At 41.4% G+C, this 16,346-nt stretch overlaps 1 protein-coding gene and 1 long non-coding RNA gene across 2 annotated transcripts in view; one reads left to right on the top strand and one right to left on the bottom strand.

The window, feature by feature from the left end:
• The window catches only part of ttpa (tocopherol (alpha) transfer protein), a 30,783-nt gene extending 17,093 nt beyond the window's left edge, over nucleotides 1-13,690 (top strand). Inside the window, exons 2-5 of the mRNA XM_020521059.2 lie at nucleotides 225-378; nucleotides 10,074-10,267; nucleotides 12,529-12,639; nucleotides 12,995-13,690. Of these exons, the coding sequence (XP_020376648.1) occupies nucleotides 225-378; nucleotides 10,074-10,267; nucleotides 12,529-12,639; nucleotides 12,995-13,168 (633 nt within the window). The 3' untranslated portion in view covers nucleotides 13,169-13,690. The remainder of the gene's footprint in view (nucleotides 1-224; nucleotides 379-10,073; nucleotides 10,268-12,528; nucleotides 12,640-12,994) is intronic.
• LOC125482948 lies at nucleotides 12,366-16,346 on the bottom strand. The gene is made up of 2 exons (XR_007261939.1): nucleotides 16,312-16,346; nucleotides 12,366-12,615 (listed from the first exon to the last, which is right to left on the bottom strand). It is a non-coding gene; the product is annotated as an uncharacterized LOC125482948 (long non-coding RNA).

The following is a 16,346-nucleotide window of genomic DNA, read 5'->3' on the forward strand; positions in this document are numbered from 1 at the left end:
TGCCCCACTCAGCATCCAATCCACCTCATGACCAACTAGCATTGAATCCTGCCCACTGTCAATGTTTGTACGTGATGAGTGGTCACTCAGACATTAGCACCTTCAAGAGATGACACGGTAAACTGAAAAGTAAAAACAAATGCTAACGTTATCTTCCCATTATTATTGAGAGGATTCCATTTAGTCAGTTACCCAGCTTTAAACTTTTAACATTCTTTTCACAGCTGCTGGCCAATTATCATAAGTGGAGAGCAGAGTGCCCTGAGATCTGTGCAGATCTGAGGCCTTTAACAGTCATGGGCCTCCTGAAGGTCGGTTACCATGGCGTTTTAAGGTCTCGTGATTCCAGTGGAAGCAGGGTTTTAATATACAAAATTGGTGAGTATTGCATCTTCCAGGTCTTACACTCAGTTTGATTGGCTAATTCAAGCATTTATTAACAGAATAAACCATTAAGCTGTTGATTCGTGTAACTCCCTGAATATCAATGGTTCATTGATCTGTTTGAACAATTATAGTTGTGACATACACTACATTTGTTTGTGAGGGATGTTCAAATATATTCACTTGGTGTACAGAGACATCCCTTAATTGAGAGAAAAGCCTAAGTGTACAAATCACATTTATGATTCCTGATCAAGGTGGGGCTAATAGTGCAACATCTTGATGACATTCAGTGTCATCATGGTAACAGTATTGCAACATAAGAGAATGAGCATTCTCTCACAAAATATGCCATTTCTAAACTAGTAACATTGCTCAAAGCCGTGTGGAAATATTCCAATTTCACTTTCTGATGTTAATAGAATTTGTTTTGTTATACCAATTGAAAAGTACTGCACTGATGTGGTAATCATTTGGCACATTGTTAATGAGCTCTTTCGATACATGGTAAAGATGGGAGATGAAAAAGGAATCAATTATAAGAAAGGTTAGGACTATGCAACACAAACCCCATGATTTCATCATCCTATGAAGCTTCAAAATATGATCTGTGACTCTATTAAGAAGTTTTTAGGTCAACAGGGAGGTTCGACATCATGGTTACAACTTCAGAAACAAAAACAGAAGTTGCTGGAAAAGTTCAGCAGGTCTGGCAGCATCTGTGAAGAGAAATCAGAGTTAAGGTTTTGGGTGCAGTGACCCTTCCTTAGAACTCAGAAGTTCTGGAACCAAAACGTTAACTCTGCTTTCTTCCCACAGATGCTGCCAGACCTGCTGAGCTTTTCCAGCAATTTCTGTTTTTGTTTCTGATTCACAGCATCTGAAGTTCTTTCAACTTTTATGGTTACAATTTGCATGTCCATCTCTTTTGCTATTAACATAAGACTTCGGAACACAACAATGGCATTGCTGTTTTTCAACATTGAATATCACCTGTAATTATTTCATGTTACATTGGTTTCACTTTATTCTTGTGTGCATCGTCATTAATTGTTGAGACTAGCTTGGTCAGAGAGTTAAAGGCATACCTTAGTGTTGGTGCATTTGATGATTATAGGGGAGTTGGGGTCATTTCCTTTATCATGGAAGAAACAGTATTGTGGTTTCTCTATTCAATCTTTATTGAATGTTTCCATTTGTTTCCAGTCTTCTACTCACCATTCTCTACAATGTGGCTCAATAGTTAATTGTTGAAATGTTGTAAATGAACATCCTGCAAGGGTACTGCCTGAGATGGATGCACATTTGGGCATTACTATCATCCTTTTTGGCTCCTCATTTTCTTATCTTAACTAACTGTCCTCACCAACAGGCAAGCCAAGATATCAGGCTTTTCCCACTTCTCTCCTACATTTCCCTGACCACACCCTTTGCACTCTCCTGGGCCATTCTCTCACCCTCTGCACAGTCAACCTCATTCCACAATCCATGTCACCATTTAGTCTCCTTTGTCAGCACCAAGCCTCCATGCAAGAGCACGTTCCGCTGCTCCCCCTCGTATCATTGAGTTAAACAAGGGAAACCTAACAAATGAAAACTGAAAGAACTACGGATGCTGTAAATCAAGAACAAAAACAGAAGTTTCTGGAAAAGCTCAGCAGGTCTGGCAACATCTGAGAAGAAAAAATCAGAGTAACCGTTTCAGGTCCAGTGACTCTTCCATTAACGCTGATTTTTTCTTCACAGATGCTGCCAGACCTGCTGAGCTTTTCCAGCAACTTCTGTTTTAAACCTAAAATGCATGCCCCTTCAAATGATCATGAGCCTGGTGCCATGAGATTGTGATAAACCATCATCTTTATCTTGGAAAGTTGGACTTTCATTCATGTGAAATAGTTTTCAGTAGGTATTCATGCAATGAAATGTTTTAAAAACTGGAATCTGACATAATCCAGCATAACGATATCACACACTCCTAACTTTCTCACTGTGTCCTAACTCATCATCAGCAAATCACATTCTGCCTAATTAGGTTTCCATGTTTCCCATCTGATGGGCTCCACATAAAAGCTCTTCTAGCTTTGTAGATTCTGGTGAGGACAGGCAATGGTTCAACTCTAATGCAAAGCAACATGCTGAAATTCACTTTGCTTTATTTATTCGCTCATGGCACCTGGGCATCACTGGCTGGGTCCAATGTTTATTGCCCATACCCAATTGCCTTTGAGAAGGTGGTGGTGAGCTGCCTACCAGAACTGTTGCAGTCCATGTTGACCCACAGTGCCTTTAGGGAGGTAATTCCAGGATTTTGACCCAGTGACCACTAAAGGAAGAGCAACATATTTCCAAGTCAGGATGGTGAGTGGTCGGAGGGAACTTCCAGGTGGTGGTGATGATGAAACTCCTTTAGGTGAGATACTGTATTCTGAAGCATACTCTCTTCAGAGTCAATACATTTAGAAGAGCGAAAAAAAAAATCCAAAGTAAACATTTACTTTGGAATACTATTTGCATTGGATTGACATATCATATACTACAGTTTCCAATGTATCATACATGGCATATAAATCGTCTTGATGGTACATGTTTGAAGCTTACAAGATCTGGAGGTTTCTTGACAGGGTAGATGTGGATGGAATGTTTCTTCTTGGAGAAGAACTTAGAATATAGGGTGACTGTTGAAAAATATGGGGTTGCCCATTTAGGACAGAAATGAGGTGAATTCCTTTCTATCAGAGGGTTAAGAATGTTGGAAATCTTTTCCACAAAAGCCAGTAGCATCATTGAATCTTTTGAAGGCAGAGAAAGGTGGTTACTCATTAGGTTAAGGAATCAAGGGATAGAGGGGTAGATGGGAATGTGGGGTTTGGAACACAGATTGATCAGCCATGATCTTATTCAATGGCAGAGCAGGCTTGAAGGGCCAGAGGGCTCAACAGTAACCTGCTCACTGGCACTCAGTTTGGGTTCCAGCATACTCCCTCAACCCCTTTGTCCAAAATTGGACAAAAGAGCTTAAATCAAAAGGAAGTGAGAGTAACTGCCCTTGACATTGAGGCATCATATGATTGAGTATGGCATTAAGGAGTATGAGCAAAACTGAAGTTAACAGGGATCAGGGAAAACTCTCCACTAGTGACTCATACCTAGGACAAAATAAGATGATTGAGATTGTTGGAGGTCAGTCATTGCAGCCGCAGGACATCTCTACAGGAGTTCATGTGAGTAGTGTCCAAGACTTAACCATCTTCAGCTGCTCCATCAGTGACCTTCCTTCCTTCCATCACGAGGTTAAGGGGTATTTCATTGATAACTGTGTAATGTTCAGTACCTTTCATGACATTGGATATTGAAGTAGTCCATCTGCAGCAACACAACAACTTGTGCCGCACAAATACCATGCAATCATCATCTCCAACAAAAGAGAATTCAACCGTCACTCTTTGGCATTCAATCATCATCATAGAATCTCTACAGTGTGGAAACAGGCCATTTGACCCAACAAGTCCACATCTACTCTCCAGACGGCATTCCAGCCTGACACATTTGCCCTGCCCTAACCCTGTAACCGTGCATTCCCCATAGCCAACACACCTAACCTACACATCCCTGGATACTATGGGCAATTTAGCATGGGCAATCCATCTAACATGCACATCTTTGGACAGTGGGAAGCAATTGGAGTACCTGGCAGAAACCTATGCAGATACGGGGAGAATGTGCAAACTCCACACTGACAGTCGCCTGAAGGTGGAATCAGACCCAGGTCCCTGGCGCTGTGAGGCAGCAGTGCTAACCACTGAGCCACCGTGCCGCCCCAATCAACGTCCTGGTAGTCAACATTGATCTGAAAATTGACTGGATTAGCCATATAAATACTATGACTAATCAAACAGATCAGAAGTTAGGAATGCTTCAGCAAGCACCTCACCTAGATCCTCAAAGCCTGTCCTCTATCTACATGGCACAACTCAGAAGTGTGACGGAATGTTCTCCATTTGCCTGAATGAATGCAGCTTCAACAACAGTCTCAAGAATCTCAAAACTATCCAAGACAAAGCAACCTATTTGATTAGCATCTAACACTTTCAAACTCACTGTGACTATCACCATTGCACACTGGTGGAAATGTGTACCATCTACAAGGTGCACACCAACAAAAGTCACCTTCCAAACCCATGACCGCTGATGAATGAATCCACATCACCCATTAGTTCCACTCCAAGCCACACACCATTAACAATCTAATCAAACAGAGTCAGCATGGCTTCATGAAAGAAGCCATGAAAGGGAAATCGTGTCTGACTAATTTATTAGAGTTTTTCAATTTATTAGTGTTCTGCAAGTCTCAGCCAGAGTGGATAGAGGGGAAGCAGTAGATGTGCTGTATTTGGACCTCCAGAGGGCGTTCGACAAGGTACTTCACAAGAGGTTAAGTCATAAAAGCCCACCGTGTTGGAGGGAGTATACTGGCACAGATGGAGAATTGGCTTATGGGCAGTGTATAATAAATGCAGACAAGGGGTTCTTTCTCAGGTTGACGAACTGTAACCAGTGGGGTTCCTCTGGGATCAGTACTGGGACCACAACTGTTTACAATATATGTATTAGTGACTTGGAGGAAAGAAGTGAATGCACTGTAGCCGAATTTTCAGACAACACTTAAATAGTGGAAATGCAAATTGTGAGAGTTTTACAAACAGTAAAAACAGAGATAATCAGGAAGGCAAATGGAATGTTGACCCTTGTTTCAAGGAGGTTGGAATATAAGAGTAGGGAAGTCTTACTGCAACTGTACATGGTGCTGGTGAGACCACATCTGGAGTATTGTGAGCAGTTTTGGTCCCTTATTTAAGGAAAGATACATTTCATTGAAGGCAATTCAGAGAAGGTTCACTCGGATGATCCCTGGTATGGAGGGATTGTCTAATGAGCAAAGGCTAGACAGGTTGGGATTCTACTGACGGGAGTTTAGAGAAATGAGGGGTGATCTTATTGAAATATATAGGATTGTTAAGGGGCTTGACAGGGTAGGTGCTGAGAGGATATTTCCCCTCATGGGAGAGTCAGGACCAGATGGCAAAGTCTCAGAATAAATGGGCACCAATTGAAGACCGAGATGAGGAGGAATTTCTTCTCTCAGAGGGTTGTGAGTCTTTGAAAGTCCTTGCCACAGAGAGCTGTGGGGACAGAGACCCTGTGTATAAGGCTGAGATAACCTCTTGATCAGTTGAGTAATCAAGGGTTACGGGGAAAGGGCAGGAAAGTGCACATGAGGAATAATGGATCAACTATGATTGTATTGAATGTCAGAGCTGGCTTGAGGGGCCAAATAGTCAACTGGTGTTCCTATTTCTTATGGTCTTAACAAATGGGGACCCCTCATCAGACATGGAAAAATACAGGATCTAGTTCACCATAACCTTCAGAGTCATCAGGAATTGCACATTTCCAATTTGTTAGGCAGTTGAATCTCTGAAGCATGGGATATATTGAGTAACCATTGGCCAACTCTGCAGCATCAGGTTGCATTATCTGGAAAACTAAAGGGAACAATAAATAGTTCAGGAGAGCAAAATAAACTGAGCTGTCATCTTCAAGGGCAGCAGAAAGAGTTGTAGAACACCAGAGGTAGTGAAATCTTGTTTGATTCATGAGCTGTGCACTAGGCAGACCAGAAGAAGGAAGATTGAAAAGGACAACATACAACAATGTTCGGGAGGCGATGGTCTAATGGTATTATCACTGGACTGTTAATCCAGAGACCCTGGTAACATTCTGGGGAACCTGGGTTCAAATCCTGCCACGGCAGATGGTGGAATTTGAATTCAATAAATATCTGGAATTAAGACTGTAATGATGACCATTGCCGATTGTCAGGAAAAACCCATCTGGTTCACTAATGTCCTTTAGGGAAGGAAGCTCCCATCCTTACCTGGTTTGGCCTACATGTGACTCCAGACCCACAGCAATGTAATTGACTCTCAACTGCCCTCTGGGCAATTAGGGATGGACAATAAATGCTGCCTGGTCAGAGACACCCTCATCCTGTGAATGAATAAAGAATACTGGCTGGTGCTCAATGGAATTGTTTATAGTTTTGGCAGTTTGCAACCAATTGTAGAACAGTAGATAGCAAATACCAAAAAAAATCAATGTCTATGTGGTGAGAGTAAATGAAGCTGTGGGTAAGATTTATAATATGACCATGGTGGAGATGCTGTTTGGAGTAATAACATTGAAAATTAAGTTAATTGAACTATATTGTGATCAGGTATTATCAGGGGAGTGTTATGACATGAAGACAGGCAGTGAAACAAAACCAGCATTTCTATCTCTGTATTCACTACACAGTAAATTTAAAACCTTCAAAGATCCTCAAAATTGACCCCAATTGTTCCTAAACAGACTTTTGAACAAGTCCCAGACTCTGCGAATAATCAATTACAGACACCAGTTGTATCTTAAACAAAAGACTTAGCAATTTATTAGCAATGTAGGAACTGCAGCAGAGTAAAATTAAACAAAAAATTAATCTAATTGGTCCATGCTTTAACCCCAAAAACCTTTGTTTTCAGCCCCATTCACACAAAAAAAAGGGCAGACAGACATATTTAAGGGGTTAAGAAAAGAAAATAATGAAACTGGCCAGATTATATCAGTGGCTTACTGATGGGTTGTTTCACAGACATAGGCGATTTTATTTTTTTTACAGTTCACTCAGATAAAGGCAGTATTACTTATGATTTAGTTTTCTAGTCTCTGAACTTCTAAAAGCTGATGAGGGAGGTTAGGCAGGGAGCTTTCAAATTGTCTTACTATAGCATCAGTAGCCAGATTCCATCCTTGTCACAGAAAACAGTTCAAAACTCAATTCAAACTCCAGCCCCTCCCTGACAGACTGACCATCTCCTATATGCTGTCCCAGTTACCATTCAATATCTGGCTTGAGCATAACGTCTCTTCCAGACTTGCTAGAACCAATTTCCCAGATACTGATCTCATTAATAGCCAACTTCTGCTCTCTGTTTAAACGCAATGCTCTTCCCCAGTGGCTGTGGAACCTTTTGATCAAGATCCAACCTGCAATTAACTTCCAGGCCTGACCTCATGAATTAAATAAAATCTTGTTTGGTCTGTTTTCCTTTTACTGCAAATTTATTCACAGTCCAAAAGTCATCTTTCGCATGCAGTTTCCAATTTACAGCTCAAAACCAAAAAGAATAAAATTAAAAAAAATGAAAAATCAGTGAGGGCTCCAATAGGAGAAACTGAAAGAAAAGATAATGAGATTGAAATCACTACCAAAAGGGACGAGGACATCAAAAAGTTAAACGAGAAAATCACAAAGATGAACAAAGTGAACTGTTCCTGACATATGAGGTCAGTATTTAAGAGCGTGTGAATGTACAAAGCATTACAACCAAAATCAGCAATAAAAGCAAAAAGTGCTGGAGAAACTCAGTAGATCTGGCAGTATCTATGGAGATAGAAACATATTTATCATATTGAATTCAATAACTTCTTCAGAACTGAAGGGGGCTGAAAATTGTTTTTTAATGCTGTTGACAGAGCTTGACAAAAAGCAAGTGGAACAGATAGTGAGGGTACCCACAGCAAACAATAAAGGAAATGCCAATGGCTGTAAAGGAGTGATATAGATGAAAACTAGGTGTTAATGATAGGTGTGAATAGCGAAAATAAGATCGGCTTGGTTGAGAGCAAGATCGTGAAAACAAGACATGGAGTGGGGTGGAGGAGATGTTGTCAAAATGAGGGACAGCATTCATTTTCTGAAGTTGTCGAACTCAATGTTTGAGTCCTGAAGGCTGTGAAGTGCCTAAGCAAGAAATGAGGTGCTACTCCTTCAGTTTGTATTGGCCTTTGCTGGAAAACTGCAGCAGGTCCGTGACAGAAGTGTTACCATGGGAACAAGGTGATTTATTGAAATGACATGCAATAGGAAGGTCAGGGTCATTCTTACAAACAGAGCAGAGGTGCTCCACAAAACAGACACTGGATTTGTGTTTGGTCTCACAAACGTAGAAGACACTGCATCACAAGCAGTGAACACCACAGACAGAAGAAATTGAAAAACAAGTAAAATGCTCCTTCTCCTGGAAGGTCTGTCTGGGGCCTTGGACAGCGAGAAGGAAGGAAGTAAAATGTATTATACCTTGTGTGATTGCATAGGAAAGTGCCAAGGGAAGGCGAGGAGATGGTAGGAGTGACAGAGGAGTGGACTAGGGTATCACAGAGGGAACAATACCTGTGGAAGGCTGATGAGAGAGGAGAGAACAATGTGTTTGGCGGTATTCTGCTGGAAGTGGCAGACATGATGGAAGGTGATCATTTGAATGCAGAGTACTGGTACGATGGAAGGTGAGGACAAGGGGAACTCTGATTTTTCTGGGAGGGAAGGCAAGCTATGGAGGGAAAATGTCTTGAGCAGATAAACTTAATGGCAATCCTGAAAACAACAGCTGGATGTTCGGTGAAGGAGTCATAGTTCAGGAAGATCTAGGAGGATGCATCTGAGAGTTAGTGCTCAGCCTCTGGCAGTACAGGTCTGTACACCAGACAGCAACAGCAGGATCCTTGTCAGCAGCTCTGATAACAAAGTCAGGGTTAAACCTGAGAAACCAGAGGAAGGAGACAGTTAAGATTAGTTGAGAGGAGAGAGGCATTAAGGTGACCAAACTCACACCAGTAGTTCTCAACAAAGAGATCTAGTGCAGATCAGAGATTAGACAGAGGGTCCCATGTGGAGGGAGATTACTGGAATTGGTTGAAAGGGTCAATGAGACAGGGAAGGACGGCTGACCAAAGCAGTGGACACAAAGACAAAAGTGACAGAAAAAAAGTTCATCGGCTTGTCAGAAATTCATTGAGATGAGGGTGTCAAGGCATAAAAGAGTCCTTTGCTGAGCAACAATCCTTCAGCATCAGAAAGTGATGGGTCAGAGGGTATAGTGACATGACACATGACAAGAGGTGAGATTGTAAGGAGAAGGGATGGAGAAACCAGAAATTCATCACTACCTGTGAGTTGTTGGTGTTTGTTTTCCTTAACAGTTGAAAGGAAGAGAAAAGATTTCTTGTTGAGGCATTGCATGAGATGAAAAATAAAATCAGTGTATTAGAAGACTTTATTATTATAGAGGACTATGATACGGTAGCTTTAATAGATGGGGCTTAGATTTAGACAGGACTGGAACATAATAAAAACCAAAAGAACAGTGGGTGCTGTAAATCAGGGACAAAAATTGAAATTGCTGGAAAAGCTTCGAGGAAGCGTCACTCAATCTGAAATGTTAACTCTGATTTCCTTCCACAGATGCTGCCAGACCTGCTGAACTTTTCCAACAATTCCTAATTTTGTCACTGGGAACTTAATATTTTTAGTTATAGTGTGTTCAGGTACAGCTTGTATAATTGCACCTGAAATCTGTATTAGTCCTGGAATATCCTACAAAAGCAGTCGAGAGACGGGAGAAGGGGAGAGAAATGTTTAATACTTGGTGGACCTTATGGGTCAGCAAAACTTGTTAGCGAAATGTGCAGACGTTTCAGAGAGAGATGTAAGAACATCACAGCTAATGTTCTCTAAATGCAACTGTCCCAAGTGAGTCTGGAATAAGGACAGTTGATGTTATTTTATTACTAATGTAAGTGTTTTTTTCTTCCAGAACACTGGGATCCCAAGCTTTTCACAGCCTACGAAGTGTTTCGTGTCAGTCTTATTACATCAGAACTAATTGTGAAGGAGGTGAAAACCCAACTGAATGGTGTGAAGGTTATTTTTGATCTTTGTGGCTGGCGATTTGCTCATGCTCTGCAGATCAGTCCAACTGTTGCCAAAAGAATTGCTGCTGTGGTTGTAGTAAGTTTCTTGCTTTTAACTCAACTTGAATTGAAATGCTGCTTTTAAAAAGCACAACAATATCAACATTCACTACTGGTAACCCAATGCTGCTGCACTAACTGACTTAGAGGGGAGTTGATGGCCTAGTGGTGTTATCACTGGACTGTTAATCCAGAGATGCAGATAATGTTCTGTGGTCCTGGGTTTGAATCCTGCCATGGCCGATGGTGGAATTTGAATTCAATAAAAGTATCTGGAATTAAGGATCTAATGATAACCATGAATCAATTGTCAGGGGAAAAACCCATCTGGTTCATCAATGTCCTTTAGGGAAGGAAATTGTCATCCTTACCCGGTCAAACTTCTTGAATGTTGTTGGAGCTGCACTCATCCAGGCAAATGGGGAGTATTCCATCACATTCCTCATTTGTGCCTTGTAGATGGTGGATAGGCTTTGAGGAGTCAGGAGGTGAGTTACTCACCACAGTATTCCCAGCTTCTGACCTGCTCTTGTAGCCACTGTGTTTATGTGGTGAGTCCAATCGAGTTTCTGGTCAATGATAACCCCCAGGATATTGATAGTGGGGGATTCAGTGATGGTAATACCATTGCTCATATGCAACCCAGCAGCAGAGACAGAGAGAGAATCTCTCTCTCTCATAGAATCCCTACTTATGGAAACAGGCCATTTGGCCCATACCCACCCTCCAAAGAGCATCCCACCCAGACCCAACCCACTATCCTATCCCTATTACCCTGCATTTCCCATGGCTAACTCACACAACCATGGACAATTTAGCATGGCCGATCCACCCTAGCCTACACACCTTTGGACTGTGGGAGGAAAGAGGAAACCCACACAGACACAGGAAGAATGTGCAAACACAGACCGTCACCAAAGGCTGGAATTGAACCTGGATCCCTGGTGCTATGAGGCAGCAGTGCTAACCACTGAGCCACAAAGCCACAGTATCAAGTTAAAAACTCAGAGACAGTAGCAGCCAGGAGACCTTTACTGCAGCTTACAACCTTATTGAGACTCCAATAGTAACATAATCTCAAAGCTAAAAAAACTAAAAATTAGAAATCCTGATCTGTGGGAGCTGGCCGCATCCATTCAGGCTGCCTTTATTATTTCAACTCTTAAAAAAAAAAGCCTCACAAGCTGTTTACTGGAATTCCAACTAGACAGCTCATAACGTCTGTCTTAAAACCTCTCTTTAACAAAAGCCACAGCATCGTCACATTAATCAACAGTAAATATTGTGGAAACTCTATTTACACTTAACTTACACTTCAGTTTCCGCAATGTTTTGCACAGGTGCTGCCAAGTTTACTCTGACTTTACTGATAAAGGTAGAAATGCCGGCTGAAGGTCTACCCCAACAACTTACAGGAGAATCATGGAATCACGGTGTACAGAAGAGTCCCTTCAGCCCATCAAGTCTGCACCAACAAAAACCTACTCCAAATCTCCACAGTCCCACTTTCCAGCATTACCCTTGAATGTTATGACCATATTTTTTAAAGGGTGTGAGGTTTCCCGCCTCAACTTCCCTCCCAGGCAGTGCACTCCAGATTCCCACCACCCTCTGGATGAAAATCTTTTTCTTCAAATCCTCTGTAAACCTCCTGCAGTGGGGTTTACAATTTTGCTCCCTTGTTATTGACCCTTCAACTAAGGGGAACAGCTGCTTTCTATTCACCCTGTCCATGCCCCTCATAATCTTATACACCTCCATCAACCTTCTCTCCTCCAAAGAATACAACCCAAGCTTATCCAGCCTCTCTTCATTGTTGAAAAGCTCCATCGTGGGCAACATCCTGGTGAATCTCTTCTGCACCCCCTCCTACAGTGTGGAGACTGAAACTGCACACAGTACTCCAGCTGTGACCTAACCAAAGTCCTGTACAGCTCCAACATAACATCTCTGCTCTTATAATCTTTTATCTTAATGGATCACATTGATTTCAGCTAAGCATTCTAGAAATAAATGAATAATTTTTAACACACTAGCCTAGAAATTGATTTGTGCCAGCCCGGAGTTAGGTCTCATGAACAAGACAAACTTGGAGAATGTATGAAGGGCCATAGGTGAGAAACTAGGGGAAATGATCCAGTTCCTATTAGCTTTAATTAAATCATGTGTTTCTGAACAAATGTTGATAGAACACTTATGGCTATGTACAAACTTATACATTCACAAGATAGCATTTGATTTAAATCTAAGCAGGCACCAACATGAAATATAATGTGTATCATTTTCTGTTATTTTCAGGATTCCTTTCCATTGAAGGTCCGAGGTATTCACATGATCAATGAGCCCGTACTGTTTGATTCAGTCTTTGTCTTAATTAAACCATTCCTGTCAGAAAAAATCAAACAGCGTGTGAGTACCCCTTCATTTTAATACAATTGGAGTGAAAAATAATTAGTTGAAACAGGAACACATTAGCCAGCTTTGCTTGAAATATATTTCAGCTAAATACAAAAGCTGACTTGGGAAAGTTGCTGTTGGCACTGAGTTCTCAGCATAAATGCAAAGAAAACTGCTGTTTCATTCTCCACCATTATCATTTAGATTAACAAAAAGTAGCAGATGTACAGCACTGCAGCAAGAAACCGTCAAGCGCACTGTATCATCTTTATTAGGTTTTAGATTTCAAGCACAAAAAAGTACACTTTTCAAAAGCGAGAAATTGAAGAGCATGTAACTTTAATTGACTGTGATGTGTCTATTTCAGATTCACATGCATGGAAGCAATTACCAGCACAGCCTTTGTAAGCACTTTCCAGCTCCGATTCTTCCCCCTGAATATGGTGGCCAAGGACCTGCTTATGAGGAGGTCTGTCAGGAATGGACCGAATTTGTCCTGCAGTCTGAGAAAGATCTTCTTGAACTTTCACTAGTTACTTGATACTTCATGCCAAAATGTCCACTGTTTGAACAGCACTACTGTACATCGCTTTTGTTAATTAATGTAATATAACTGCAAAGACTAACTATGTTTTATAGAACAAGCAGGTATCAAGTTATGCACTATGATGTAGTATAAGCAGAAATTAATTTTAAAAGCTATCAAATTTGAACAAAGTATTTGGTTTTTGATATTTCAGATTACAGTAAATTAAGCTTTTATTACTATGTATTTTGGTTTCTGAATGCATTGTCTTAAAGTTTAATACTTAAAGCTTTAGGAACAGATACCTTCTGCAGTGGTTCAACTAATTTGTTCACTCAGTTTTAATAGTTGCCCTTTTGAAATAGAATCCTTTACCGTGTGCTGAAAACATACCAAAAGCCTGTTGTAAGAGGCAAATACGTGCTGTATTTTTATTTGCCATTGCAATCGTTTTGGAAAGAAAAGTGCAAAAATCCATGACTTATATGCAACAAGAACAAAACAGTAAAATCTACAAGGCTCTTCTGTATCCTGGGGTCAGGGTTGTTGCGGGGGGGGGGGGTGGTGACATCAGGGGAGATCTAAGCTTTCCCTGTAGCATCGGGGGTACATGCCTGCCTGTTGTGACCTCACAAATGCAGTGTTCTTTAATAAAATTAAAAGCCTTTTTTTTGTCTCTCTCCTGTCCCCTCCTTGTCCCTGCCTCAATCCAGTTCTGTGCTGGGCTGGCTTGACATTAAAAGATACTTGTTATTTCCTGCTCAGGCCACCTAGCAAAGATTATTGTGAAGTTTTCAGGCTAACATTGGGTTGTGATTTTTAAAAGGACTCTGCCAGTTTTGGGAGGGTGCCTTTATCAATGGCTAACTGGAAGGTAGATTCTGCTGACTCTAAAACACATCAATGGCACCTGGCTTATTTTAATTGTTGACCAATCTGGATTCCACCAAGTCAGTAAGGTTAAATTTGTTGCAAAGTTTTTACATTAAGCCAGAAATAGTCTGACTGGATTGAAGTGAAAAATTGGAAAAATGACTTCAATAAAAAAAATTTATAAATTCCATATGTTGAATTTTCACTTGCTCTTTTAATACCAGCAAAATATTTGCACAGAAAGCTCACCCTTCCATTTACAAGCAGTGTCCTGAAGCTGTGGTTTACTATTTTAAACAATAAAACCAGCACAATTTTGTAGACAGCCTCAACGGAGCACCGTGACATAAATCAAACCACAAAAGCAACTTAATAAAATTTCAATTTGGTGGAGCATTGATGAATGAATGCTCTCTCCCATCTCAACCAAAAGGTGCAAACAATGACACATTCAGCAGATGGCCACCAGAGGGCTCTGCAGTGCAACAATTCAATCATTGAGTAATTTGAAATGGTGCAGTGACACTGAAGAGCTGCGCTGATCAAGAAGAAAGATTAAGAATTCAAGATTACATCAGGATAATCAAACCTTTTCACCTGGGGGTGCACGTTTTAATTTTTATTCCACTCGGTGGTGTTGTGATTGTGACAAAGTCAGCCAGATGGACCTCATAGAAACCGAAATAAACTGCGGATGCTGTAAATCAGGAACAAAAACAGAATTTGCTAGAAAAGCTCAGCAGGTCTGGCAGCATCTGTGAAGAAAAAAAATCAGAGTTAACGTTTCGGGGCCGGTCAATTCTGAGGAAGGGCTACCAGACCCGAAACGTTAAGTTTGATTTTATCTTCACAGATGCTGTGAAGATAGACCTGCTGAGCTTTTCCAGCACCTTCGGTTTTTGGACCTCATAGAATATGAGTTCCCTGATGGGGTTGTTAGTCTGGTCCAATCAGGGAGTCGTGGCTGACAGATATAAACAGGAGTGTCAGAGGTTCTGCTCACTCTGAGGGCTGGCTCAGAGGGAGCTGGATCAATGTCAAGAGCTTTCCAAGATGTGCACTATCCTGGATACCAGCCTATGAATTTCACTTACTTTGAGACCTGAGCTCTTACTCCCTCATGTCTCTGTGGTTACCTGTACTCAGTTGTAATACCATTACATCTGATTCCAGCTTCTCCATCTCAAACTGCAGGGTGAATTCTATCATAATGTGGTCGCTGCCTCCTAGGGGTTCTTTCACCTTAAACTCCCTAATCAAGCCTGCCTTGTCACACATCACCAAATCAAGAACTGCCTGTTCTCAAGTGGGCTCTACCTTAAGCTGCTCCAAAAAAATCTCAGAGACATTCCACAAATTCCTTTTCTTGAGATCCACTACTAACTTGATTTTCCCAGTCCACCTGTAATTTGAAGTCCCCATGATTACTGGAATAGTGCCTTTCTCATATACGGTGACTATAAAGTCACTATCTCTGAGCCAGAGGAACAGATTACTTAAAAAAAATCTTACAGACTTGAGGAAGGACCTTGTGGTGCAGTGGTAATGACTTACCTCCGATCCGAGAGAACAGGTTGATTAGAAAACATCTTTCAAACTTGAGGGAGTGTCTTGTGGTGCAATAGCAGTAACCTTATCTTTGAGACAGGAGAACTGGTTGACTGGAAAACATCTTACAAGCTTGAGGGACGGCTGTTCCAGTATAGTGGTAAAGACCTTACCTCTGAGCCAGCAGGTGCTGGTTTAGCTCCTTCCTGCTTCAGAGTTGCTTCTTAAAATTTCTGAAAATGTGGTGAGGGAAATGTTTAAAAGTTACCTTCCGAGCACTTTTTCAGGCCCCTCATTTAGTTTTTGCACGATGCATTGCACCAGATGCCATTTTGTAGACAGCATTCGGAGCCAACTTTCTCCAGAAGATATGTCCTCTCTCTTTCTGACAGCTTTTTTTCTGCACTCCAGTAAGCAAGCAGCAGATGAGTGATTGCGGTTTCCTTTGGGAAGACATTGACAGGGTGGTCCTCATCTGGAGACAGGAGTCTTCACCTGGATAAGGTGGTTCTTACCTGTATAGGGTGGTCCTCATCTGGAGAGAGGGGTATTCACCTTTACAGAATATGGTCTTTACCTCACCAGAGTGGTCCTTACTTGGATAAGTCAGCCCTCACCTGGACAGTGTGGTCCTCACCTGTACAGAGGGGTCTTTGCCTGGATAAGGTGGTCTTTACCTGGATAAGGTGGTCCTTACCCATACAGGATGGTGCTTACTCGTACAGGGTGGTCTTTACCTGGATAATGTGGTCCTTACTCATACAAGGTGGTC

This window comes from Rhincodon typus, chromosome 4 (assembly GCF_021869965.1).
Source record: "Rhincodon typus isolate 14 chromosome 4, sRhiTyp1.1, whole genome shotgun sequence".
NCBI classification, from domain to species: domain Eukaryota; kingdom Metazoa; phylum Chordata; class Chondrichthyes; order Orectolobiformes; family Rhincodontidae; genus Rhincodon; species Rhincodon typus.